Here is a 26830-nt window from a genome sequence, read left to right on the forward strand (position 1 = left end):
GGAGACATAAGAGGATTTAAAGTGATTATCCTGCTAATACTTTACAAAAGGGCACACTTTATGTTGGAGATTTTATATTAAACTGAAGTCGATCACGTGGTTGCTTCAGAAACTTTAGGAAGTGGTAATAATTAGTATCTTTGGGTAAAAACTATCCAAACAGATTACACGAAAAAGCATTTAAGGTGGATACTCTGGCTCAATATAACCTCAGAAATGATGAAACCAATATGGAGATTCTTTGAGATTTGTTTATAAAGTAGAAATGCACCGATCTGTTCGCCAGAGATCAGAACCGGCCAATTTTTCATTGAAAATTCCCTTTAAATACTGAAAATAGTTGTTCCCCCTCCCCCTTGCTTTCCCTCTCATTGTATCAAAATTTTTATCTCACATCATTCTTGGTATAGAAGTGCATTAAATATTAACTTGTCCTCTGTGTTTTTTAATTTAAATGCAATCAGACCAAGATAAGGGGAAAATCTTACTCTAACTTTATTCTCTGGTTGATGAAGGGTGTTTAAATCCAGTTTTTGATTCAGATTTTCATTTTTTTAAGCATTCTGGTCATTAGGAATATGATTTCTGAACATCCTCCACCTATTCTGTTGCCTAAAATCAATTCACACCCACACATTTACCAATGTTTAACAGTTTATTTTGGTTCTGATTCCTATGAAATACCGGAGATTATGGCTTTTGATCAAACCAGAATAACTCTAAGTTGGTATATAATATTAATTGTGGATATATAACTACATTTGTTCATATTAATTTATGTGTTGCATTTAGAAAAAATGTTAGTAGTTAAGGTGGGTATGAATTGATGTGTTATTGCTAACAAATGTGTGATTTCTGGGCCAAAATGACTATATTTGCAATGAAACTTTACCGTTTTAAGTTGAAATCCTATTTTTATTACTATATAGCTTTTGATTGATCCATACAAATTGCATTAGTTCAACTAATCACAGCTGAATGACTGAAAATCCTGCAGTTAGTCAGGATCTCCTGCAGAAACTAGAGGGAAGCTTGGAGATAGTTGCAATAAGAGGAATGAAAAATGCTGCCTGTTTGTTTACAAAGCTTTCAAATGAATCCCACTTCCAGAAAGATGAGCTTTAAAAAAAAGGAGCCACCTTTCACCTGAGATTCAAGCAGACCTTACAGCTCTTACAGTTAACATTCCTCCCATTTTTCTGTGACACCACCGATTTTGCTGAAATGATTATAATTTTCGCCCCATTGTGCATTTAGGTGCTCTTAAATTCAGTTTAGTCAGGAGAGCTTTGCGGTGACCTCGGGCAGGCAGGGATCCAGCAGCCCATAATAGACGCTTAAAGAGGGGAATGCCTCACCGCAACACAACGTCGTAATTAGAAACGCGGCTTCATCCATCTCGTTGCTGCTGAAGGTGCCTTTTTATGTCCCAAACTGCTCCGGAGAAGCCGAGAAGAAGCTCAATCTTCACATGAAGGAGTGAAAACTTTATCTTTCTGAATTGAGCCTCCTTATTTTTGTGACTCCATCTTTATTTTTAGAGGACGGCTCAGACCAGCGGGTCATTGTCGCCTATTTCTGACTCCTGAACATTGTATTCCCTCCTAATGACTTCCAGCATCCAGGGGCTGTGTCACACTTCCGCTTGGTTTTAAAAGTAGACCGTCTAGTTTAACCCACATGCCACTCTCCTTTGTGTATTTTTGACCCGAGTTCTGGTTTGGTGCAGCTTGTAGCAGCTTGCAAAAGGCTTAGAGGAGTTTGTGTGGCAGCTTAGAGAAAGTTAACCCAGTTACATTAGTTTCTGTTGATTAAAGCCAGAGTTGGGTAGTAACTAGTTACATTTAGTTGAGTAACTTTTTGGAAAAAAATTTACTTTTTACTACACTGTACGTTTTATTTCTACTTGAGTAATTTTATTATGAAGGGTTGCTACTCTCACTTGAGTAAAAGTTCTGCATTATCTACCCACTGAATAAAAAACAAACACATTTTAACCAAAAATTCACACACCTGCAGTCTTTGTTAAGTTTCATAAGTTTTTTATTGAAAGAAACTGATTGGAAAAAAATATTTTGTCTGATTTTGCTATTTTTTATTACTTCAATGAATTATTGTCATTTTGGTGTAAAATACCAAAATTTCCATATTTTTACATTTTGGTCTGTTGATGTAATTTTTCCAATATTAATTGATTGATAATTTGATCAGTTACTCAGTACTTGAGTAGACTTTTTACCAAATACTTTTTCAGTAATTCCCCGGTTGCTACTTTTTACTTTTACTTGAGTAGAAATATGTTGAAGTAGTGCTACACTTAATGGAGTACAATTCTGCAAACTTCATAAAGCCAGGTGATGCTTTTACTCCAAAGTTTTTACTTTAGAAACCATTTTGTGGTCTTGCAGACCTTTGCAGATATAAATATCTCCATTAAACAAAACAAATATGGGTCAGCCTGCACTGTCTTCCTATCAGGAAGTCACAAGTCTGGCCCCACCAGCTCCAGCTCCAATTTTCCACTGGTGTTCCTCCTTATATCAACAACACTCCACATGTGAGACGTCACAGCTGCGGCCGGCTGGGACCGCCCGCCCGCTCTGCGGCGTGTTGCATGTGAAAGGAGCCATACATTAGCAGTGAGCTGCTGTTTACGACTGGGAATCTTAATTGCGTGCGTGCACAGGCGTGCAGACACGTGTATGGCCGGCGGTCTGTCGCAGCGTGGCTCCACTTGATGTTGATGTGGTCACAACAAAACAAGTGTTTTTACTGTCAAGCTTCAGGAAGACCCCTTGGTTATGGGTTGATGAGTGAAGTTGTGTTTACTGGAAGTAGAAAGGCAGTTTCAGCTAGCACTAATAAGCCTGGTTTAAGTTTTGGCTAATGAACCACATGCTAATGAACCACATGCTCTGTCTGTAAAAACATCAACAAACACCAATATGAACCGCTACAGTTGTTAGACTCACGGCTTAACCTAGAATAATAAAACTAAATCACATATAACTGCCAGGGATGTGCAACATGACATAAAATTCATGTCCTGGTCAAGCCTGTCACAATAAACAATAGATCAAATAATCACATGATAAAACAAACTCAATAATTTCCAATTGCACGATTTATCATTTTTCTTTTTTCTCTCTTTCTGCCAAAAACTTGGTGATAAAGGTCTTCAGTCTGGTACTTGAGGCCAAAGCACCAGGCTGTAGACTTTTATCATCCAGTTTTAGGTAGAAAGAGAAAAACAATCATCCAAATGTAAGTGATCAAGCTTGTTTTAATTCATCATGTTATTAATTGATTTATTGCGACAGGCTTACCTACAACCCAAAACTGGATCAACCTGCACCAAGTAATGCTGAGCTGTAGAGTCAAAACAAATTGAAGCTTCATCTTCAACAAATGTACAAAAAAAACCCTGAAAAGTGAAGCAGCAGAAGTATTCAGCCCCCCTGAAGGCGTGCTTTACTGAGCCAGCTCCAGTTACACCCTAACCCTCCTACGACTGAAGCATAACTCAACCTTAGATTGAATTGGATCAAATTTATAGCCTTGCCACAGATTCACAATTAGATTTGGGTTTGTACTTTGACTAGGCTGTTCTGACATACAAATACGCTTTGATCTAAAGCTGAGATGCTTAATTCCACATTTCCTGAGCTGATCTTGCAACTTTTAGATGCATCCTTTCTCCAACTTCTTATCAGACCTCTACAGGAGGGAATTTTGGTGCATAAAATGGATCTAGAAGTATTTTTTATTATTTGTTTAAAATCCTAAAAGTAGAAACAATTTGTTTTTGCAATTTCTGGGGTCATGTTCATTAGGATCAGCCAGATGATGTAACAACAGACCATAAAACAATTCTTTTTTTTTTTCTGGTCCAACAGCTGCAGAATCGTGACAACTGGAAAAAAGCCAAACGTATTCTTCCCCACACCCACACAGAAACTCACAGATTGTACTTTCCCCAGTTTTTCCTCCCATTATGCAGTTACTGTGAGCGATTAGTTCGACAAAGGTCGACCTGATCACATTCCTGATTGCAAGCGAGCCAAGTCTGGGCAAGTGGGGCCTGGAAAAACCGCCACAGAGTGACGTCAGTGCCTCTCTGATGTGCTGTTGAGCAGCAGCCCGGGTCAGCGCCACTTCGATCATCTCCTGATGTTATGGCGGGCCTCTTTTCCTGGAAGTGTGTATGCACAGTGGCTCTGTGACCCGTAGCAAGCGCCGACTCCAGACAACAGGTTGCTCAAAGCACGACCATGCTGGCTAAACAAATAAAATTTCACATACAGGAAAGTTTGGCAGCTTCACCCACATCTTTATTACTAAAATATATAAAGTCAGACTTCAAAATAATGTTTCCACAAAGAAAATTTGGCAAAACTTAATTTGAGAAGTTTGCATAAGACTGATATGATACTGTCATAAACATGGAGTCTTCATGAATGTTTACTACTGTTATGAACTATCCTTTGGTAAATGATGACACTTTTAAAGGACTTTTAATGCAGCTCTGCATTAAGAGTGTTATTTACCAACTGACACTTCATGACAACAGTAATAAATTTGTGACAGGTGTCAGGTTTATGCACACCCTTTCAAATGAAGTGTTGCCTAAAATTCACACTAAGCGCTTAAACAGTTTCCATTTTTATTTCTGAAAATGTTTGAACATTTCAAAGAAACAGAAATATTAATCCAAAATCTTAAATATTACAAAAATGTATTTTTTTAAAGTGTTTTTCCAATCAAAGCAACAATTTCAAAGTGTTTCAACAAACAGATGCTTTCATGATCTAATAGCTGGACTGTTGGGCAACATGGAGTTAAGTGCCTTGCCCATTGGCACGTTTGCATGTGGAAGAATTGTTATTGTTTTAGAAATTAATAAAAACAAGGTGAGTTTATTTGCATTATGATATAATCACAAGTTGAGAAATTTAAAGAATTTGTGGATAAAAAATCAAATTAAAGCGTTTTGACAATAATCAATGAAATGTTGCTGTTGGGTGTAGAGAGGAGCGATAAAATGCTAATTTAAAACAACAGCCAAGAGGGATTCTTTATCTGCTTCCAGCTGAGATTACCTGCTGATCTGATTCCTCAGGGCTGGGTGTAGGCTCGTACCGGTTCTGGAGGCCCAGAGTTGGTTTCACAAACACTGATTTAAAGTAAAGTTATAGTAGTTGCGCACCACCAACAAACAGAAAATTTTTATTCTAATGGAAATAAGTATTTTTTTGTTTTTTCGTGCTAGTACTTTCAGGAAACCAAAATGTAGTACAAACATTGTGAGATTTTGTTTCGCCAAATGTTATAAACTTGTATTTATGTTAATGACGTCGCTTAAAATGCTAAAGGTTCTAATATTTACCATCACAAGATTTCCTAACACATTAACACCTAGTCTCGTGTTTCTGCGTGTTATTTCTGCCTGTTTGTTTCACTGTAGCTCATAACTTGAAGTTGAACTACAGGAGAAGTTATTTTAAGTTGTGTTTTTATCTTTCAGCAGCTTCAATCAGCTGAGGAAACAGAACTAAACCACAAGCTGCTGTGGTTGAGTGAACTTTCTGTTTGCATTTACCTCCATCTGATAACCATCACTCCTCAGCACAGGATGCTTTATCAACTTTATCCCTTAGATCTGAGTGGAAATGCTCATCATCCATGGTTGAAATTATTCCTTTGCTCCTGAAGAGCGTTTAGAGGAAAATATTCACCTCTTTACTATAAAATACTTTTACAAGTATGTCGTCATTAAATGGAAAAAATATTTCCTGTAAAGTTACATTTTTTTCAAATTTAGAGGACTTCCAAATTATTAGAAAGCCTAAATAATCAGCACAGGGTATTATTCTGGTTACTGAAAATGCCTTTTATTCTGAGCTGATCCGTAAGAGACTGGAGGTGTAAACTTTTCTCACACCGGTTCTTTAGTGAACGTTTCCAGCCATGAAAACATCAGGCAGTGAGCTGTGATATTCTCTGATTTTACACGCTTCACTTCACGTTTAAACATCTATCTAAACAGGAAGGCTTTCAGAATGCCTTGCCTAAAGGAGCTAAAATGGTTGCCATGTTGCTGCCTGATTGAATGCATTAGTCTAAGTATTTTATTTTGCACGACAAAGGTAAAGTGAAAGAATGTGGTCAGGATCTGTGTCAGCCTGACCTGTTGGCTTGGTCCTATCTGTAAGTATTTATGACTGAGTGAATCTCTGTGACATTTGACCTCCAGTGAGGCCAATAAAACAGCAGAACAGGTCGAGTGGAACCAGCAGTCCACCTCAGCGATCAGATAAGGAGGAGCTCAAATGTTTCTGAAACGCCTGACAGGATGCCGGGCTTCTCGTGGAAAGATATTTTAATCAGGCCCGGGACTTTACCGCCTTAATTTTGATTAATTGGTTTTGACGCTTTTAATCACTTTTTTAATACATAAAAGAGAGAGTGTTCTTGCATTATTTTGCTACTTGAAAATGGTCTCAAAACAACAATACTGTCATTTATCGCAATAACGTCTGGGACAATTTATCGTCCAACAATATCGTGAAGTTGATATCGCGACGGACCTAAGTGCAACATCAACCAACAACAATCATCGTGCATGCGTGCTTTTCTTCTGCACACAGAGGTGTTTTCCGTTGAAACAGGAGATTTTAGACTCTTTCTAAGATCTAGATCACCAAACTAAATATTTGAGGTTTAACTAGAGGCAAAACTCCTCGAACACTATGTGTGGTTTTAGCTATTTTAAGGAGCAATAATTGTAAGGTTGTCCTGATTCTTTACTTTTTTTTTTCTTAGTAATTGATGCAGAAATTAAGGTATTTTCGTCATATTCTTGTTTATAATGTTGTCATTTTTCAGTCTTGTTTTTAATGTAACAAATCCATGTTTTCCCGATATGGTATAAAAACACACAGGCTTTCACAGGGTGCACGCTCCCTGCTGGATTTGATGTTTTGCTGGCCTTTATGGCTCTGTAAAGTAGTTCCAGTGTTTCTGTCGAAGCCAAATCCACCACCATGTTTGTGAGGTTGGATCCAACAAACATGAGCGGTAGATCGGAGCCAGCCAGGTTATGTCCAAGTATTTAGGGTGACCCACTGTGGGTGGCAGTGTCATTAATTCGCAATAAAATGGGAGTATTGACATGACTTCCATCCATTCATCAGCATTGCATTACTTCACCAGTGGAAAGTCTTTGATAGTAAAAACAAACCTGTTGAATTTAGAAAGCGTTTAGGATTGATGCAGGATAAGCCTGAAGACCACCTGAAGAGGCTCTCAGGGGGAAAACCTGCCAACTGGCGACAGCGGCTCGGTTTGTGGTTGTTTGGACTTGGTTGATCCAGACCAGGCCTTTCCTGCACCTCTGTTGGCTTTGCACCTGCATTTTAAAGCTCCCACTGCTCTATAGAAAACATCCAGCTGTCTATCTATACTATCTATATTTTATTAATAACCCCACAAATAAACTCTGCAAAGAAGAGTTTTGCTGAAAAGCTGTTGAAATATTAAATTTTTGATCTTTATGTCAACAGTAAGGTCCTGTTTGAATCCCTTTGGGACAGACATCGACCCAGCAAGGCAGACAGAGACACTTTGTCCACACCTTTTGACATCTAGGATCTTTTGATTTGCAGGCCACCCTTCTTAAATCCAGGTTTTATGCTGAACTAAAAACTTATTTTTCATAATCAAACACGGTGAAAGAAACCAGGAACACACAGAAGACACAATGCTTCCTTTTTCTGCTGCATTAAATGTCTTTTATTCGGCTCATCAGAAGATATTTCTGAATACAGTTTAACCAGATGAATCATAAACTTTTACCTGGAGCTCTCACGCTACCTGTAAATGCTGAAAAGCCTGGAAGTTTGTTGGTTTTGATGTGTTTTTGAAGTGTTACAGTTACTCCAACATGAGTTTTCTGAACCTCCTGAAGCTCTTTGCTCCTTCTGAAATCCAGTGAGGCATGAAACTCAGGCACCTGGTACTGAACCATGGATAATATCTGAAAAATCTAACAGGAGGTTTTATTATCACACATCGTGGCCATGTCTGTGGTACTGGTATTGGCTTTTAGAGAAAGTTTAGGAAAGGTTGGCATATTTATAAGTGTTTTCACCTCTGAGGTGTTGAATCTGTTTAAAGTTCACTTTTATTCATTTCCCGTTGCCTAAAATAATACCCAGAAAAGAGGGGCGGGCATTTATAGGCCTGTAACGATAACAAATTTTGCTGGACAATAAATTGTCCTAGAAGTTATTGCGATGAACAATAATATTGTTTTGAGACCATTCAAGTCAGTGGTAATGGCATAATAATGCAAGAATACATTATCAAAGAGAAATGATGAATCATGCAAATGATTGAGCTTGTTTTAATTTATCGTGCCTTTAACTGATTTATTTCTTATTGCAACAGGCTTACCTGTATTCACATTAGCTATTCCAACCCTGAACACATCAAGCCAATAAATGAACTAATTTGGTTTGTTACAACAGATTTAGAAACCGAACCAAGCTAACAAACTCATCAGCTGATTTGGACCAAATTAGCGTCGGGTGTGAACGTTCCTCAGAGGTTCAGAGGGTGGTTCTCTGCTGGGAACGGAGCAAACAGGTGATGATCAGCGTTCAGCAGCGTTCACATCATGTTTGTTCCAGTCATCACTCCGCTGGGAATCCTACAGCTTTGTCTCTCTCTTATGGCCGTCAGGGCCAGCCTTGGGAATCAGTGTGTGGTGTGTTTGTTGTGACTCTGTGTGAAGGTGCCGTACCACTAAAGCTCAAACGCCTACTTTAAAGACGAGACGGAAACAAATTTTATAGACTTTAAAATGCTGCAAAACATCCCAACTCAGAGCCGGATGGAGGAACCTTTTTAATCTTTTGCAAAATCTAGTTTTTACTTTTCAGTTATGAATCTTATTTATGTTTTGTCCTCATCAGTTGGTCCACATCTACTCAGTATTATTTGTTGGATTTTATTTTGTTGCTGCTCATATGGTGAAAGATTCAGAGAAACGCTAGAAATATTGGAAACTGAGTTTAGCTAAATGCTAACAGGTCATACTAACAATACATTTTTTCACCTTTGACATTGACGATTTTGAAAATAATGTGAAGCCCTATATGGCCTGAGCTGCTACTGTTCATTTAGACTAAAAGAGAGAGCAACTTCAGGGGCAAAATTTCTGTTTTATCTTCAGTTTCCTACTTTGATCTGTGATTTAAAAACATGCTGATTAGGAAAATGTTGGCATCTATAAATCAATGACATTTATCGATTTTAATGAGATATTCCAATCTGTATTTCAGAAAATCTGAAATCACAAATTGGCCATAAAATGTTTGATGCGTCTGTAATCCGATTCCTTTTTTGGTCTAAGGCGCAATAGAAAATCTACCAGAAAAGAAATAGAAGGGCTGTTTATTACTTGGTTTATACATTTAATTATGTGTTTTTCTGGGTTTTTGAAAATGTTTTCCTAAGTAAGTAAAATGCCTTTGAGGTCTACCATGTATTACTAGTAAAATGATGTTTTTTTTCTACACTCAAGGGCATAAAAGAAACATTTTATATCAAGAACAATATGCACATGAGACAACCTTGAAAGGTCTCAAATTTGATCAAAACGTACTATATTAGCAGGTAGGAGACTGTAATTAAGCACAGATGTATAATAACTGGGGGAAAGTCATATAAAATGTTAAAAATTGTTTCATAACGTAGTAAAAAAAGACCATTAAATGTAATGGCTATAAGAATGAATGATGAGCTTTGTTGCTTAATCACCTGCAGCACACAGACCAACCTGATTTCGACCCAAACCTTAATAAAAATAACAGTTAAATAACATTTAAGATGTAGCTTAGTTTAAAGAGCAAACTTTAGTCGTTTTTTAATAATCTGACTTATTTTCTGTCTGTGTAGTTTGTGTGAACACCAGTCGGTGACAGTGATGAATGAGCGAGAATCATAACATAAAACCCGTTAATCTCTTAGACTCCCACTCATTCTCCTCGCCCACTCTGAGCATGCTCCTTTTATTACGGGTCTGGACCCCCCACGTGCCATGAAAACGGCCGATATATGTCTTGTATTACACACACACACACTCTTTTAATTTTCTCACTGCAGCTCGTGAGCGTGTTGCGCTCGTTTGGGCTGCCATCTCCCTGCGGTGACGCCGTCGTGCCTCCAATCTTTCATGTTTTTACAAACGGAGCGAGCCACTTTGTCTGCAGACTGGAAGATCCAGATTTAATGTAATGGAGGAATTAAGACTGCGGCGACTTTTTCCTCTGAGGAAAGGCTGACTAACGCTCCCAGACGTCACATATGTTGAAAGTCCCGTGTCTGCTGACACTCGTTTTTTAAAGTTTTTCAGAAGTTCAGACTCATTTCTCCAGAGCGGATCACTGTCGCTGTGATTGTTCTATAAGTCTCAAATGGCAGATAAATTACACAAACCAACGCCAGAGAGTGGCAGGGGCAGAACCGCAGCCGTCTGGCGGGAAAACAAATATTCATGTTACAGTCTTGATGAAACTGCAGAAGTGATGACCCGCTGCATGTGGAGCTGATGAGGTGCTTTTGTTTAGGAGTGGCTTGAAAACTATTAGTCAGGAATGCTTGAGAGGCCAGATGGATCCAATCAACAAAACTTCCCACAAACACTGACTGATGATGTTAATCAGACACGAAGAACATGCATCAGATGATTAACAGCACTTTAGTCTGGCTTTTTTCCCACAACACCTTCAGGACGGGGCTTTTCCTTCACCCACAGGCTGTTTATGGATATTTGATCGAGGGCTGAAACGATTAATCGGATGATCAGCTAAATTAATAATCAATCTTTGGCTGTGAAAAAAGGTTTTAAAAGAATCTATCACGCAACTTTTTCTGTCCAACTATTAATCAGCTTATCTCAAAAATAAACAGATTAGCCTGCACTGTATTGATGTTTTTCACATTTTGGTTTTGTTTAGCTGCAGATTTATCTTTGTTACAGATGATTAAGTGTAAATTAAGTGAATTTTGTGTAACTGCATTTTACGCAGTAAAATGATGATTTTCTTATAAAAAAGATTATTTCAGTAATCACAATTTATCTGATTAATTATTTCACTCCTAAAATAATCGATTACTAAAAATAATTGTTAGCTCGAGCCCCAGTTTGATGTGAATTTGTTTGAGAAATTATTGGCTAAACCATCAACAGGCTGCATGAAGAGCAGCTCCTTGAAATCTCCTGCTCCCGATAATCTATCCTTCAAGTTTTCCATCGTCCTGCCCACCACAGAGTCGTGTTTCCCAGATCACACCAGTCTCATGTGTTTTCACTGTTTATAAATGCCATAAATACTACTAATTTCATTGTGCAGTTTACTGTACAATGACAATAAATCAAATGTATCTAAGTTTTAAAATAGTTTGATTGGCTCTAAGTCAAGGTATTGGTTGGTCAGGTTGAGGTCTGAGCTTTGACTAGACCATCTCACCCGTTGATTCCTGATTCTAGCATGTTAACTGACATGACATGAAGCTATGGATTTTGTGCATTTTTTCTGAGCATTTTTTCCATCTGACCTTGGGTTGAAATTCCATTTGCGAATCTTTTTCACCATGGAGCGGGCGTGTACAACTCTAGTCCTCGAGTGCAGGACTTTGCTGACGTGTCAAGGAGGTAATTCAGGCTATAAATTCAGGTGTGTTGGAGCAGGGATGCCTCCAAACAGAGCAGGATGTTTCTTTCTCAAGGCCATTGCTGATGTTTCTCCGGCTTGGCGCAGTATTAGCACACACCTGTCTAATCCAGAGTTCCAAACTCTGTTTTTTTTGGATGTTATTTTATTTTTGTGTGTGAAGCTGCAGCTAAATCTGTCAATAATAAATTAATTTATATGCTAGTTTTATTATTTTTGTCTTAAAGCTCCCAGTTGTTGTTGTTCTCATCCTAAACAGATGTGAAAAGGTTTTTATATTGATTCTTAATACATTAGAGTGTAGGCTAACTTTTTAAAGACACTTTAAAATCCCTTGGAAGGAGAGTTAATCAGTACCAGATATGAATATTATGTGTTATGAGTTTGGCATCATGTAGTAATTAAAGTCGCTGTGATGTCTCCTCTGGCTGGGTCGGGAGGTTTTGTGACTTCAGGGGGGATTATGACATCGTTGTTGCTAATTTCAGATAGATAGATGCTGTTTCATCCTTCCTCTGTCACATCTCCCAACTGCTTGTATGCAGTTGTCTTAATCAACACTGGAGCCTTTCCGTCTGTTGGAAAACGTGCTGAAAGGAAAAACTGCCTTATTGGAAAGAAGCAAAATGAGAAGATGACATTTGATTGGCAGAGAGAGCAAGAGTGACTCATTCATGTAGCTCGTCGGATTCAGAGCTATAGATCTATTCAGGGCTGTGGTGACACATGTATGCGCGTGGTTTTGTACGTGTATTCCTGCACACTAGTGTTCAGACGTGTAAATCAGATATCTGAAGTCACTCAGTGAGCGGTGCTGGGTTTGCTACTGTGCCTGTGTGTGTGTAATGGAGTAAAATGAGAGTAGTCTGCAGAACAAACCACAACACTGAAGCCATATTTGAGATTTAAAAGCAGATATTGCTTTCCTCAGATGTCCTCCCTCTGTTAAACCACAGCTCTGCATTAAAGGTTAACAACCTTAAAGTTGTTTCTAATGCTGAATATTTAGGTAAAGTAATAAAGGACTGTATACTTTGAATTTAATCTCTACGTAAATGCTTTATGGGGGATATGGTTCGGTCTCCTTTAATGTGGTGCTGAAACAATCAATTGTAATCAATTATTCAAATAACCATCAACTAATTTAGCAATTGATTAATCATTAACTGGAATATACAGACTCTATGAAAGGTAATTTTGCTGAAATAACACAAATAAAGAGGTGGCATATAATATTTAATTTTTATGTAAATATTTTTGGGGTAACATGGTTGAGTCTACTTTCATATAGTGCTGAAACGATTAATCATGATTAGTTGATTATTCAAATAATCCTAGACTAATTTAGCAATTGATTAATCGTTAACTAGAGTATACAGACTCAATTTTTTTTATTTTGATGACAGAACAACAGAGTAGTGATTAAATCAAAACTGTACAAAAATATGAATATTTTTAAACACAAAAATATGAATATTTTTGTGTTTAAGATTAAAAAATATTTTCTTATTTATAAGTAAGAATTGTTTATTTGCATCTTTGTGTATTTCTAATGCTGTATAATTTGCAGAATGTGCCAGGTCGTTGTTTTTTTACCCCATTTATCAATAAATCGTAAGAATAATCGATTGCTAAAATAATCATATTACTTTTGTCATTCCCATATACTTGAGCCACTGTGTCTTAGTTTTTGAAAAACTGTTGTCATGATTATAAAGATAATCATAATAATTAATATACTCAGATATTAATGTTGAACATGTTTCACCTTATTTACATTAGTTGGGTTTCTGATTGCTGTTCTTAACCATTTGACTCCAGAAATAGGGCTGCACAATGGATTGAATCAATAATCTTTGTAATGTAAATGTTTGCAATTGCAAATACTGTAAGTACTTTGAAGCAATATATCATATTCGTGTGACATTCATTCACTCTCCATGCAAATAAAATATCGGGAAATCGGGAAAATATAGGCAGGTTATAATCAATATCCCAATATTTATTAATATTTATTTTGATATTATGGAGTCATGATCAAACGGCAGTCATCTTGTAAAAGTTTGAATTTATGTATGGCGGACTATTGACTTGTGAGAATATTAGCAGCAGAAAAACTCATAGAGAAGGTAAACTCACTTAAAGCACTTGAGAAATTAGACAACCAACTTTTGTGTCATTTTAACTTATGCTTTTGCACAACAGAGTGAAAATGCTGGTCAGAACCAGAGCAGATTGTTTGTAATCTGCCAGAACTTTGGGGTTTCATGTGACTCTTGTTATATCTGTAGTAAATATGAGGCATGTTAAGCTTTTAAATCCTTCTATGAAGTACTAGTCTGAGAAGTTTGTTCACCCAGAAAACATTTCTCCTGACTCCCTTCTTCCTTACTGGATGATTAGCCATATAAATCTTCTCTTAATAAACTCAAATTTAAGGTGGAGACTTTATTACTGCTGTGTTTGGTGGAAAAGGTGTTGTGTATTAATATCAGCTGGTTTTTCAACTTTGATGTCACCTCATTTGTGTGGACATTGTTTACTTTTCTGCATATTTGTTTTATCTATTATGGAAAGACAACAATTGATTTACCCAGAAAAAACTATAAAATGTATTTTATTTTAGATTCTATGCCATGTGTCAGTAGGTAAAAAAAAAAAAAAAGTCCCCGTTATTTCTTTGTCTCTTTCTCCTCACGCTCTGTATTTGACGTCTCGTTTGATCATTCTTTACAAGCCACGGGAAACACTTCTAAAGGTTTTCAGGTTTTTAACAAGCCTTTCTAGTAAAAAAGTGTTTCTCTTTTTCATCGTGCCGACCGAATGCCCAGTTTGATTCGCCTAATCAACGAAGAACCTGCCCGACTATGGAGATGTCTGGTTTGGTTGACTTCACTCTGCAGGGTGTCGGCTTCACTCACTTCCTGCACACAGACAGATCCGTAACGTGCAAACTTTAAAACTTTCAGTCTTTCTTCTTTTCTTTTTTTTTTTAACTTTCAATCATTTAAACCCAAGTTCATCCTCGTGCCCCGACGGCGGCAGGATGTACTACAGATCTCCTGCAGGGTAGTCACGCAGCCAGCAGCTCATTACAGGTGAATGTTCTACAGGGTTGTCATTTTCTGGAAGGGAAAGCATGCTCCGACGCGTTGGGCAGCACGTGTACATGCATGTATGTGTTCCTTCGCTGGGAAAACTGATAAGGCTTCAACCTTGGCTCAGGCGCTCCAGATTAGCAGATAGAGTCCTGAGCTGTGAGATCATCACCGATGCAATTGCTGAAGGATTTTGGTTCTCATTAACGCTCGAGTAATGATGCGTTCCCATGAAGAGTTTTATTCCACTCACTGACGCTGCCAGGACCTAATTACGAGCTTTAATTGGATTGGAATTATGAAAAATCAAAACAGCTGTGTAACAATGAAGGCTTCGCTGGTTGTATCATATCATAATGACTGACTGAACATAAAGAGGTGCACATTGAACCTTTTTTCACTTCCGATGCAATCCAATACAGAAAAACGGAGCTCAATTGACTTAAAATGTTTGGGTTTTTTTTAAACTGAGACATACTGTAAATGTACTAAATTACAAATTTATTTGAATTTATTATTATTATTATTATTATTATTATTATTTGACAGCACACTTAAATAGCTTTACAAACTTGGTCAAACATCTAAAAACATGGTTTTTAGATGTTTTTTATATTAGGGGTACAACAGCCAATGTAAAAATCAATAGTAAACTGAAACTGACAAAAACGATGGGTTTATTGCCTTAGTGGAACAATAAAAATAAATTGCCAAAAACCTTCTTTCAAATGGTTCAGAAAGTGTAATGAGGGATTCTATATAATGTAACAAAAAAGAAGACACCAAACATAGAATTAGACTGAATAGATCTGTCCTTATGGACCGGACATATTGTCACGATACACAATCTAGAATTATTTTTTTAAATACTGGGACGGATACAGATATAGTTCCTGATGTTCATATTCCAACTCTGCAGTTCTAAAAAGTGCATATAGACATTTAAAAAACCGTTTTTCACTTTCTGCAGTTTTTATTTGAAAGTAAATTATACTCGGATGGTATTGGCTGATTTTTAAGCCTCCTTTCTCTTTGTTACCCCCAAAAGAAATCCAGTGTAACAAACTGGAACCTAAACGAGGAGAATATTAATGAGAAAAGCAGTGAAAAGACTTTTAGTTACTCTGGAGGAGCTGCAGAGATTCACACTCGAGTGGGAGATTGCGTCAAAAAATGGAGGTTCACATTCCAGCAGGAAGCCAATATACATATTACTGTATTTTCAAAGGTTAGAATGACCTAAATTTAATTGAAAATGCGTGGAAGGAATTTAAAAAATATCTTTTGATTCTCTATATCTAACCTGACTGAACCAAAGAAAAAGAATGTGGAAAAGTTTCAAGGTATTTTTTGCAACAAGACATGTAAGAAGAAAAAGTTCGGCAGCCAACTTCCTGCCTCTGAGTGTGGAGTTGGGACCTGCACAGAGGTTTCAGAAGCAGCCAGGAAGTCACTTGTCTACTTTTTCCTCTGACTGAACTCAGTTTGATCTAATTAGGAAGATTTGTGATAGATAAATCTTTTTCCCAGCAAACATTCCTTTTGTTGCTTCTTCATCTCATTTGAAATGCGGAGACAGTCGGCAGCAAGAAATGTTTTGTTGTGTAAATATAGAGTGAAAAAAAAAAATAGAGACAGGAGGGTGTTTGAACTTTCCGTTTATTAAACAACAAAACAAGGTTTGTAATGACAAAATACATTTTCTTTATCGTTCTGCACATGACAGTAATGTGGCTGCCTGCTCTGAAATTGTCCATCTCTAAACGGTGAAACATTGTTGAAATATTTGGTTTTCAGACTACAGGAAGTATCAAAGACATAGAAGCCAGATTCCAGCTCTGAGGTCTGAGGAAGGGACTCAGCGTGTTTTCTAGATGCTTTGTACTTTTCTTAGCATTTCACTTTGATAGCATAGAGAGTTGAGTTCATACTATACATGCACCATAAATAGTTTGTTTACATTGTTATATGCGCTGACATCAGTCTCACCGCGCCCTCACTTTGGGGTTCCCACACTTCACCACTTCAGTTTGGTTGTGTGACTTTTTCACTCAAATGAATGAGTTCATTCACACCAGCCCTGTTTAGTCCACTTCAGTCAAACTCTGGTCCATTTTTCTGGAAAGTCCAGTTTGTTTGAGGAGGTGTGAATCAAACTCTGATGGGAACCAAAAAAGCGAGCTCTGGTTAACCTACAAACTTTGATCTGGTTTCACTGGAAGTGCACATGTGAACGCCAAGTGGACCAGAAACCGATTCAAAGGCAGGAAGTGAACTACAGTACAGTGCATTCTGGGTAAATACAACCAAAATAAATGCACGTGTCTAGTGCTTACGAGAGAAATGGCTTGTGGTCTTTTACCAAATCTAACAAAGAAATCCTTCAACTGCTAACATATGACTAAACTCTATTTTCGTTGACATTTCATGAAGAAGAAAGTTGCGCTCATGTCTTTTTCGGAGTTTTTTGTGTCATTTCCGTCAGTGGTTTTTGGTGCAGCGCCCCCACAGGTGAGGAGGGGAACAGGTTTTTCAATTGGTTTAGATTGTTTGATGCAGTGCAGTGTGAAAGCAAACCATACCAGCTGAAAATGTAACAAATAAACTGACTCTACTGGGCTATCAGGTGGGGAAAATACAATTTAAAATCTTCATCTAGTCTCTTTCCAACAACTTTATTTTAATAGATCAGAAAAATGTCATCTGATTTTTGCGTTCAAGCTTTACTTCTCTGAACAATTATTGCTTTTCCTGGAACGTTTCCCATCTCTCTTTATGCCTTTCTGTCTCATTTTGTTTGTCTTGCGGCTGAAAAGGTAACTCAAGCTCACCTTTAAAAGCTTCTGTCTGCATCCTGGTTGGAGATTATTCTCAGTTCTCTTTAGCTGGTATCCTCTAACCTACGATGTGTCTCTTTAAGCCGCAGTGATCATGTGAAACCTGAGGGTTCACGCTGTCCTTGTTTCTCTTTGATCTTTTTTTTTGTCTCTTCCTCCGTCTCATCCTCATCTGTTTCCACCTGAGTTCCTCCTCGTGCCGCCTCCGACTCCGCCCGGCTTTAAGCCCCTGGCTCCTTGCATCTGAACTCCATCCTTTAGGGGCAATTATGAGCTCAGCTCAGTGAGGAGAAGATTGTTTTTAAACAGCAGTTTGAGGCTCAGACCTCTTCATTAAAGCGGCGTTAGGCTGTCTTTTTGTGATTCCAGTGTGGCAGAGGGATGGTTATTGTAAAGTAAACATGGAAACCAGACGGTTTGATGAAGATGACCATAAGTTGATCATTATAAACTGTTTGTTATTTTGGACTTCCTAGCTTGCAGCAGGGTGTTTATTTGTGTTTTTTTCCCAGGAATATAACCCGCCCAGCAGAGATTCCCCGTTTCCTGCTCTGTACCCATTTATTTCCTGCTTTTCTGCGATGTCCTGATCCCGGCGCCGATAAACCCGATGCAGATCCCAGCCGGCCTGTTACCTCTGCACGTTGCTCTGCGTGCCCCTGCAACGCACACCGACCTTTCCACAGGCTAAATTTAGATTCGGCAAAGAATGAGAGGAAGGGAGGGAAAAATAAACGGGGGATAGATGGATAGATGGAGTAGCGTGCTGCAGAAACTTTTTTCTTTCTGCTAGAGAAAACAGTTTTCCATTGGAGGCTGTGTTTGCTCTTACCCCCTCTAACAATACTCCAGTGATGTTAATCTGTTATTATGAGCAGCGGTCCAACTGCCGTGACGTCAGATTTCCCGAGGAAAGCCGGGCTGCGTGTCGAACCTGCACACTCACTGATTGCTGGCGTGTTTCTCTTGGAAAGGAGAACGCAGGTGGCTCGGTTCTGCAGGCTAATGGGGAATTCTGCTTTGCTCTTTTTCTATATTTAGACTCAGCAGAGGTCTGAAATGCTGCGTTTCACCTCTTCCTGTCTGGAGCAGAGTTTGCTTTATTGCACAAAGGCTTTTGTCCCGTGAGAGCTGAGTGTTTGCTTGTACACTTCCTGAAAATTACCTGATCACTGAGGGGCAGTGCTGTCTTTTAAAGACTAATTTGGGTCCAATTTGACTCCAATAATCTTTAACAGAGATGATTATGATTCATTAGCTTTATTATTTGGTGGTGCTTCTTAATCAATTCTATCAAACCAGAAAGTTTCACTCCATGTAGTGTCTTTCTCAGAAAGTGATGATTAGATGCCTCTTTTTTTTGTTACAAATTTATGAAGTTTGCAAATGTTTTCAAACCCTCGTCAGTTGACAGTTCTAGCCTCCAGAACAAACTTTACTGTACATCACTCCATTAATCATAAAATTGTGCAAATTGAAATTACGAAAATAAATTTGCTTAATGGAAACAGGGCAATTTTGAAAAAACTTGTTTTTTGATAATTTTTGTGCTGGGATCAGGTGGTTCACTTTATTCACATCACAGGAGTCACGTGATCATCAGCCCGGTGTTACTATTGGTGGAAATGACAAAGAGCCTAAAAATCATTTTCCCTCAAAGACTAATAAACACACGGACAAGGTCGCGCTTTGTGTTTAAATAGAAACTGGTTCCTCACCTGTATTAGTCATTTGCTGTTGTGTTGAGGCTGAGTAATAGTCACTTAAGGGATCCAGTCATACATCCTGTTGTAGCACTAAAACTCCTTCTGAAAGCGATTTAAAAATAAAGTTCACTTTAATCAAACTCTTGTTTGTTTGCCTAGAAAGTTCGGTTCATTTGGGGAGCTGTGAATGCAAAATCAAACTCTGATTCAGACCAAAGAGGCAAACTCTGGTCCACTTACAAACCTCAGTCTCTGTTTGGTTAAAGTGAACTCTGGGCCGTTTCAAATGCATGTGTGAACATCATGTACACTACAGGCCAGGGCTGTATGCGCATGCTAGCACTAGCAACAGAAATGACTCATCATCTTTCACCAAACACAAAAAAGAAATTCTACACCTGCTAAAATCCAATGCCACTCCATTTTGTTTGCATTGTTCTCAATGTCTTCAGAGGTTTGGATGCTGTTTCCTTCTATGGCTTTTTTTGGTGCTGCCCCCTCACAGGCGAGGAGGGGAATAGGTTTTCCAAAGTTTTTAGAACCATAGCAGCTGAAAATGGAATAATATTTAAATTTTAGTTCCCTAATCAAACCAAGTCTATTAGGTGTGAAAGCAGCGTGAATCTCTTTCTGAGCACTTCGTGTATCAGAAATGGACGAAGGACTAAACTTGTCCAGTATATTAGATCTGAACATTTCAGTTTGTCTCTTTTTATTTTTTATTTTTCAACTAGCTAAGTAAAATAAATTATTTTCCAGCCCAATACAAGCTAAAATAACTGCACAGATGCCAGGAAACTGGGTGGTGTACTTCTGATTTCTAGTTTCATTCCCATCTTTATATAAGTAGCAGACTATTACAGCAATAAGTGCAGATCAGATCTACAACATCTGTGACCATCAGTCCAGTCCACTAAGAACATAAAAACCAGCCATAATTTCTATTGTATGATGCCATCTGTATCTGGTGCATCAGATTATAAAGTTAATGCAAACTTTAGAGCAGCTGTAGTACACAAGATCAAACAACAGACGTTAATAATTTAGCTACATCATCACCTGTCCTTCTAGATTCTCTCTGTTAATGTTTCCAAGGCAGGATTTCTGAACCGCAGCATCATTTATGTTTGCCAGCATCATGCAGCAATAAACCGATAATACCACCACTGCCATTTATGTGGACCCAGGCCCAGAACTTCAAACTCCCGTGGCAACTTTTTCCGTTACTGAGTCTCATTTTGTCTCATTTGTCGTGACTCTGCTGTTTATTTTCGGCGCTGAAAGCTCCGGTTGCTAGGACACGGTTTGTCTTAGGAGAGGCTGAGCGAGGGAGGGACCTGTATGAAAAGGGAAAAAAGAAAGAAACGGCAGCAGCGTTGAGGGGGAGAAAGGCGAAATCTGTGAAAGCTTAACGACAAACGAACGAGCTATGAGTCAGCGGGGACATCTGCAGCGCACACGCAGTGGGCACGGTTGCTATTCCTGCGCTCTGTCTGTGTGCTCTGCGCACCCACGCATGAACCCACTTACCTCCGCTCACTAACCTGTCTCGTGTATCTTTGTACTTTGCGCCTGTGAAATATTAGCTCACCCACTTTAGTTTAAAATACCCTGACTGTACACATCAAACTTTCCTACACGCCCCATCGTTAGGCAGCAGCGTTTTGTGTCATGGCGCCTCACCTGTGCCCAGTGACACCCGGCTTATTGTCTGAAGTATGGATCATATGCTCAGACCAAATTAGTAATCTGCCTTCAGATGGCTGCTAGCTATCTCAGCCAGCTTGTCTGTCTCTGTTGGCGTTCCCTCTGAGCTCCACAGGAGGTCTGAGTGCAGCATGTGGTCCATTAGTCATCAGGAACGATTCGGTTTTCCTGGATTTATGATGCCGTTTCTCAAATCTTTACCGGTTAAAACACAAAGTTGCTGCATCTGATGCTTTTGGACCTTAGATTCACATGAAGGAAAGCAAGAAGGTTGCATTGTTATAATATATAAAGGATGTATTCAGGGTTTATGTGTAGTATAAAGTTTTTCCAGTTATTGCCACTGTGTTTTCCAGAGACTCAAGTTTTTCTCCATGCTCTGAATATTTGGAAATGTTTTGCAGGATGTTGCGCAGCTGCTGGCTTTGCATCACCACATGTTTCTATTCAAAACTTTCCTTCTGATTTGTTTTTATTTCTTTCCATAAATCAAGCTCGGATTGCAACAAACGATTATTGTAGTAATTGATTACTCTTATTATGTGATTAATTGATTTATTGCTTATTGCTTACTTTCTAGGCATTCTTTTGCTTAGTTTTGCTTTTCATATGAAACAGTAGTTTTTTTTTAATCAAGTTCAAATTATTTTAATAATTTTTAAAGGACAGAACGAGAAAGGATCATCATGTTGCAGGAAAACATCAGTTTGAAGCTATTAAGTTCAGTTCTATGGTGTTTTTTTGTTTGTTTGTTTCCCCTCCAGGGGTTATTTTGTGGGCTCTAGTGTCCGTTATATGAAAGTAGGCTGACAGAAAAGGGGGAAGAAGAGGGGGGAAGACATGTGGCAAATATCACCGGGTCCGGGAATCGAACCCGCGACGGAATTCGAGGACTCGAGGCCTCCAAACGTGGGTCGCGTTATCCCCTACGCCATCACAGCACGCACAATACTATGGTGTTTTTTAAAGTCAGTGTTTATTTCTGTTCAACTTCAAAGGCAACCAAAGAGTTCAATAGTTGGTCTTTAACCTCTAAATTGTGTAACTATATTGATGAATATTGATACAGTGTAGATCCACAGCCTTGAACTTGACCTTTGGCTGTAATGTGGCAACGCTGTTCACCAGCAGCCACACTAAAATCTGACTGAATATTTTGTTCCTGTCTGAGTGGGCTTCTAGTTCAATGATGGGCTTCTGTTTAATGTGTTACTTTGACAGGAGCTCCTATAAAACCCGGGTTGTTGCCAGATCTCCGCCGACTGCATGCGCCAAACTTCGCTGCGTTTCGCACGTTCAGGGCTGGACTTTGGTGTTACTATACCCAGCTCTCTTTTTCCATGACTCACTTTGGGTTTTATCAGCAGGTGTAAATGCTCAGTCTGGGTGGAGATTAGAGAAAGTGTGCGTTAAATTAACCAATGAGCACGTGCAGATTTGTAAATAAACAACCAAACAAGAACAGGGTGATCAGTTTCTTTTACTACCCGTTTGGTTTATTGTACAAAAAAAATATTTTGACTTGGCCATCATAACACTAAAATAGGAGTGTGCCAAGAAAAGTGATTCACAAAAGAATTCAGATTCTCATTTACTATGATTCAGAATTAATAAAAAATAAATAAAATAAAACAAATCCTCTGTCTGTCAGCTGCCATTTTGTTGCTACACTGGAAGTTACTGGGAAGTACGTACATAATTAGGGGTGCAAATTATCAGTTAATCTAACGTTTTATAAGCGGCCATTTGCTTAAAAACCTGAGTTTCTTTTGTATCTAGAGGGCCGACTGCCTTTCCGTAACATAAAGGGCAAAATTTTTTTATATGTTTACACTGCTTGAGTTCTATTAAAGTGAAACTTAAGGAACTTGTTGAGTGTTTATATTTCAGAACAGAAATGCATAAAGTGCATTTTGCATCCCATTTTGATATGACCCCGCCATCTTTATTTCTGTATTAACTGGCAGCCAAATTACAACATTTAAAAAAGGTCTAAGCATAGGATATTAATCAATCAGTTGGAAGTAATTATAATCTTATAAACCATTTGTTGAAAATTAATCATAATTTGATTAATTATACACAATAAAGAGAAAACAAAAGAGAGAGAGATTCATTTGGCTCCATCTGTGTTGAATGCAAACATTTGGACTCAATTTTGATTTTTACCAAATACCCGGGAAGATCGAGGTTGACTCGAGCATCACTGTTTGCAATATTTTCACACAGTGAATGTAAATTGCAACGTTGTCATTCATGGAGGTTTATTTGCAGAAAGGTGGCGCTCTCTCCATGACGCTTTGTAAAACCAGGATGGAGGATGGAGGGAGGGAGTGGTGCCGTTTAACAGAGGGAGTCGATGTTGACTTAAATTTTTATCGCATTATTTTGTGGTAATGTTTGGATAGCAATTGAAAGCGATGGAATGAACTATCTATTACTTATTTTTTATGTAATTGCATCCTGTGACTGCCTGGTTCAGCGACACAAACCCCAATACGCTCATGAAAAACATTCCCATTTGTAATGCACTTCTTTAGGACACCAGTTAAATGAAGAAGTGTGATTTGTGTCACTAAACTGCTCACAGTAACTGGAGTATTGTTTATCAGAATGATAAACAATTCGATAAACAATACCATCTTAGCATGGATTAATATTTAAAATACAATAAATGTGAAAGACATGTCATTCTTCCAAAGCAGACTGCAGTAGATCACGATGATCCTTTGATCACCTACAGTTTGCAGCAGAAATCATCATGAAAAATCGTTTTGAATCAGAAATTGATTCTGAATCCGATCATGAGAAAATAACCCATTTTTCTCATTGTTCTGCTTGGGTTCCCGTTCTCCAGGAGTGTCTGCTGGGTTTCTTGGTCTCCATGGTGCTGAAGAACCTCTGAGATCAGAACCAGAACATCTGGATTTATTTTGAGATTCAATTAGACACAGCTGGGCTCCATTTACTAATTGGCTGGCTTTGAAGGCGATTGTTTGCACTGGATTTTATTTTGGCGGCAACATATGAATACATACCCCACTTTTCAAAGTTTAGTTTTTAATTGAAAGCCGACATAAAGAAGCTGCACTTCTTTATGTCGGACTAAAAAAGTGAATTGTATTTTAAGAGGAGCTAGAGAAAAGTAAATATTCCTACAACGTGTGTTAAACAGTCCAGACATCCTGTAAAGAACAGATTTAGGAACTCACGTCTGTTTTTCATCTACGTTTTTTTTGTGGTTCTTTTTCACTGTTATTGTGAGCTTTTAATAAAGTTCCTCCTATCAAACGCAGAAGGCAGTAAAGGATAAAAGGAGTAAATAATACAATTGCATCATATGGTGCCTTTGGGTAATGATCGCATACATTGAGGCGTGTCGTTGTTGCATCATCCTGCTGTGATCAATAGGATGCAGAACGGCGGCGTGGCGGCGGCGTCCGTGACCATGTGCGTCGCCGCTGCACACATACAAGGGACTTTAAAGTGTGGGAAACAAATTGTAATCTTGGTATTTAGACGAGCGAGATTTTTTACAGCAGTTGCATAAACACACACACACAGAAACAGAGAGAGAGAATTAAGCTTTGTTATATTGTGCCCATATGTTTCCCAGCCTGAGTTTTCTCAGCCTGATTGCCAAGGCACATCTGGTCCTAATAAGGTGTGTGTGTGTGTGTGTGTGTGTGTGCATGTGTGTGATTACGCTTCAGCTCTCCAGCCTTTCAGTCTGGCCTTCTGCACAAGTAGTGTTGAGTCTTTTACTGCGTTTGCAGCATGAAGCCCATACTTTTAACCTTTGTATAATAGTGAGTGGCTCGCAGAGTGTGTCCTGATAGTAGTTATCAGGCCGTATCTCATATTTAGTCTGCTCGTGTTTCAAGGCCTGATAATCTCTTAAAACAGTGTTGATTTTCCAGCTTTGATGCTGATAGGGGCTGTGGTTTGATATATCGGCCGTCTGTGGGAACAGATTCAACCGGAGTGATCATCAGCTGCAGCTTGAGGCAACAATAATTGGGTTTTATATTTTTCTAAGAAAGAAATTACAGATGACAGAAAAGTGTTTTTCAATCGTTCCTTCTGTTATACAGTGGAGTATCAGGGACAGTTTTTTAATTAACAAGAATATAGGCACAATATTAGCAGAAAAATTTTATGAGAAAAAAGTTTGACATGACCAGCTCAGTTTGTGGTTCTTTCTTCGAAATAGTCTGTTTTACATAATCGTTTCAAAGTCCTGATAATGATTTGATGCTGATGTGATAACAGAGGAAGTATTTCTACTCAGAATTATTTCTTTAAAACTTATGCCAGTGTAGAACTTCACAATATTCTCAACATTCCTCATTTTAATTTTATGTTGTTGTTACCACTTTACCACTTTATTCTCCTTTTCATCCTCATAGTTGACCTGAATTCAAAGTTCAAATAAACAGAAACTGTAAAACATGCTTGTCTAGCAAGATGGCCGCCATGGGTGCGCTGACATCACTCTGAACTATGGAAACCAAAGAACATTGATGGGAGGGGGGATCCACATTTTCCAAAAATAAAAACTTCAAAAACCCCAAATTGGATTTATTGCCCAGCCCTAAAACTGAACATGAAGTATTTTCTGTGGTGAAACATCACTAAGATGATCCCCTGTGTTTTTCCGGCAGGGTTCGCCTTCCCAGAGTGGGCCTACAAGCCGGAGTCGAGCCCGGGCTCCAGGCAGATCCAGCTGTGGCACTTCATCCTGGAACTGCTGAGGAAGCAGGAATACAACGACGTGATCGCCTGGCAGGGCGACTACGGCGAGTTCGTCATCAAGGACCCGGACGAAGTGGCCCGCCTGTGGGGCGCCCGGAAGTGCAAACCGCAGATGAACTATGACAAGCTGAGTCGGGCTCTGAGGTGAAGCTTTCTGCCTTTTCTTCTTTAACTCACCAGAATTCGGGTTGGTTTAGGAGGCATGTTTAGGTAGTTTTCTCTCCTCTCCAGTAAGGTTTTCAATATTTTTTTTAAATTTAAGGTGGCCTCTTATGTGTCCATTCCCTCCAATTCAACATTTACAATGTTACGTGAAAATGACTGTAAATAGATGCCCAATTATACAACCATACGTCTTTGAAAAGCAGGAGTGGAGCCTCCTGCATAGTCAGCAAGAATTCAGCAAGTGGTTTCTAGATGGTAAGTCAACAACTAAACACTTGTTCTTTCTAGCAGCCATGGTATGGTAAAACCTGCTGAGCAAATGTCCTGCAGCTCTACTTGGGTTGCTAGGTAAAGGCACAATGCCACTGAACAATTGGGACGTTTTTAAAACGGCTCATTCTCCAGACACCAAAAAAAACCCCCATCAATTTACCGCCAAAAAACAGGCTGTTTTTTTTTAATTGTTTAGGTTGTTTTAAGAAGCAGTTGAGACCCAAATGGAAGTGTAAAAATGTGGAAAATGTGACTTTTGCATAACGTAAAAGAAATATGCTTCAAATGAGCTTAAAATGCGGCTTTAAAGTCAGTTTTTAGACAAGCCTGCTTTGAGACGGACACCTTTTCATAGATACTCCCTCAGCACACCTGTCCTTCATGCAGAAATCAGATCCTGATCTTTATTTCAAGATCAATGTTTCAGTATTACTCTTCAAACTGTAGAAAATAAAAAGAAATGCATATATTTATGTGAAAGTGAAGCAGCTTCAGCCTGGGATTTAATGAGATCCATTAGTTCTCATATCTGTGACTCATGATCTGTCCTT

At 38.5% G+C, this 26830-nt stretch overlaps 1 protein-coding gene across 2 annotated transcripts in view; it reads left to right on the plus strand.

Annotated features, from left to right (window-relative positions):
* The window catches only part of erf (Ets2 repressor factor), a 40626-nt gene that overhangs the window by 1732 nt on the left and 12064 nt on the right, over window positions 1-26830 (plus strand). For both annotated transcript variants that reach the window (XM_028036412.1, XM_028036411.1), the window contains one exon: window positions 25751-25985. In XM_028036412.1, coding sequence (XP_027892213.1) covers window positions 25751-25985 — 235 coding nt within the window. The remainder of the gene's footprint in view (window positions 1-25750; window positions 25986-26830) is intronic.

Source organism: Xiphophorus couchianus, chromosome 13, assembly GCF_001444195.1.
Source record: "Xiphophorus couchianus chromosome 13, X_couchianus-1.0, whole genome shotgun sequence".
NCBI classification, from domain to species: Eukaryota; Metazoa; Chordata; class Actinopteri; order Cyprinodontiformes; family Poeciliidae; genus Xiphophorus; species Xiphophorus couchianus.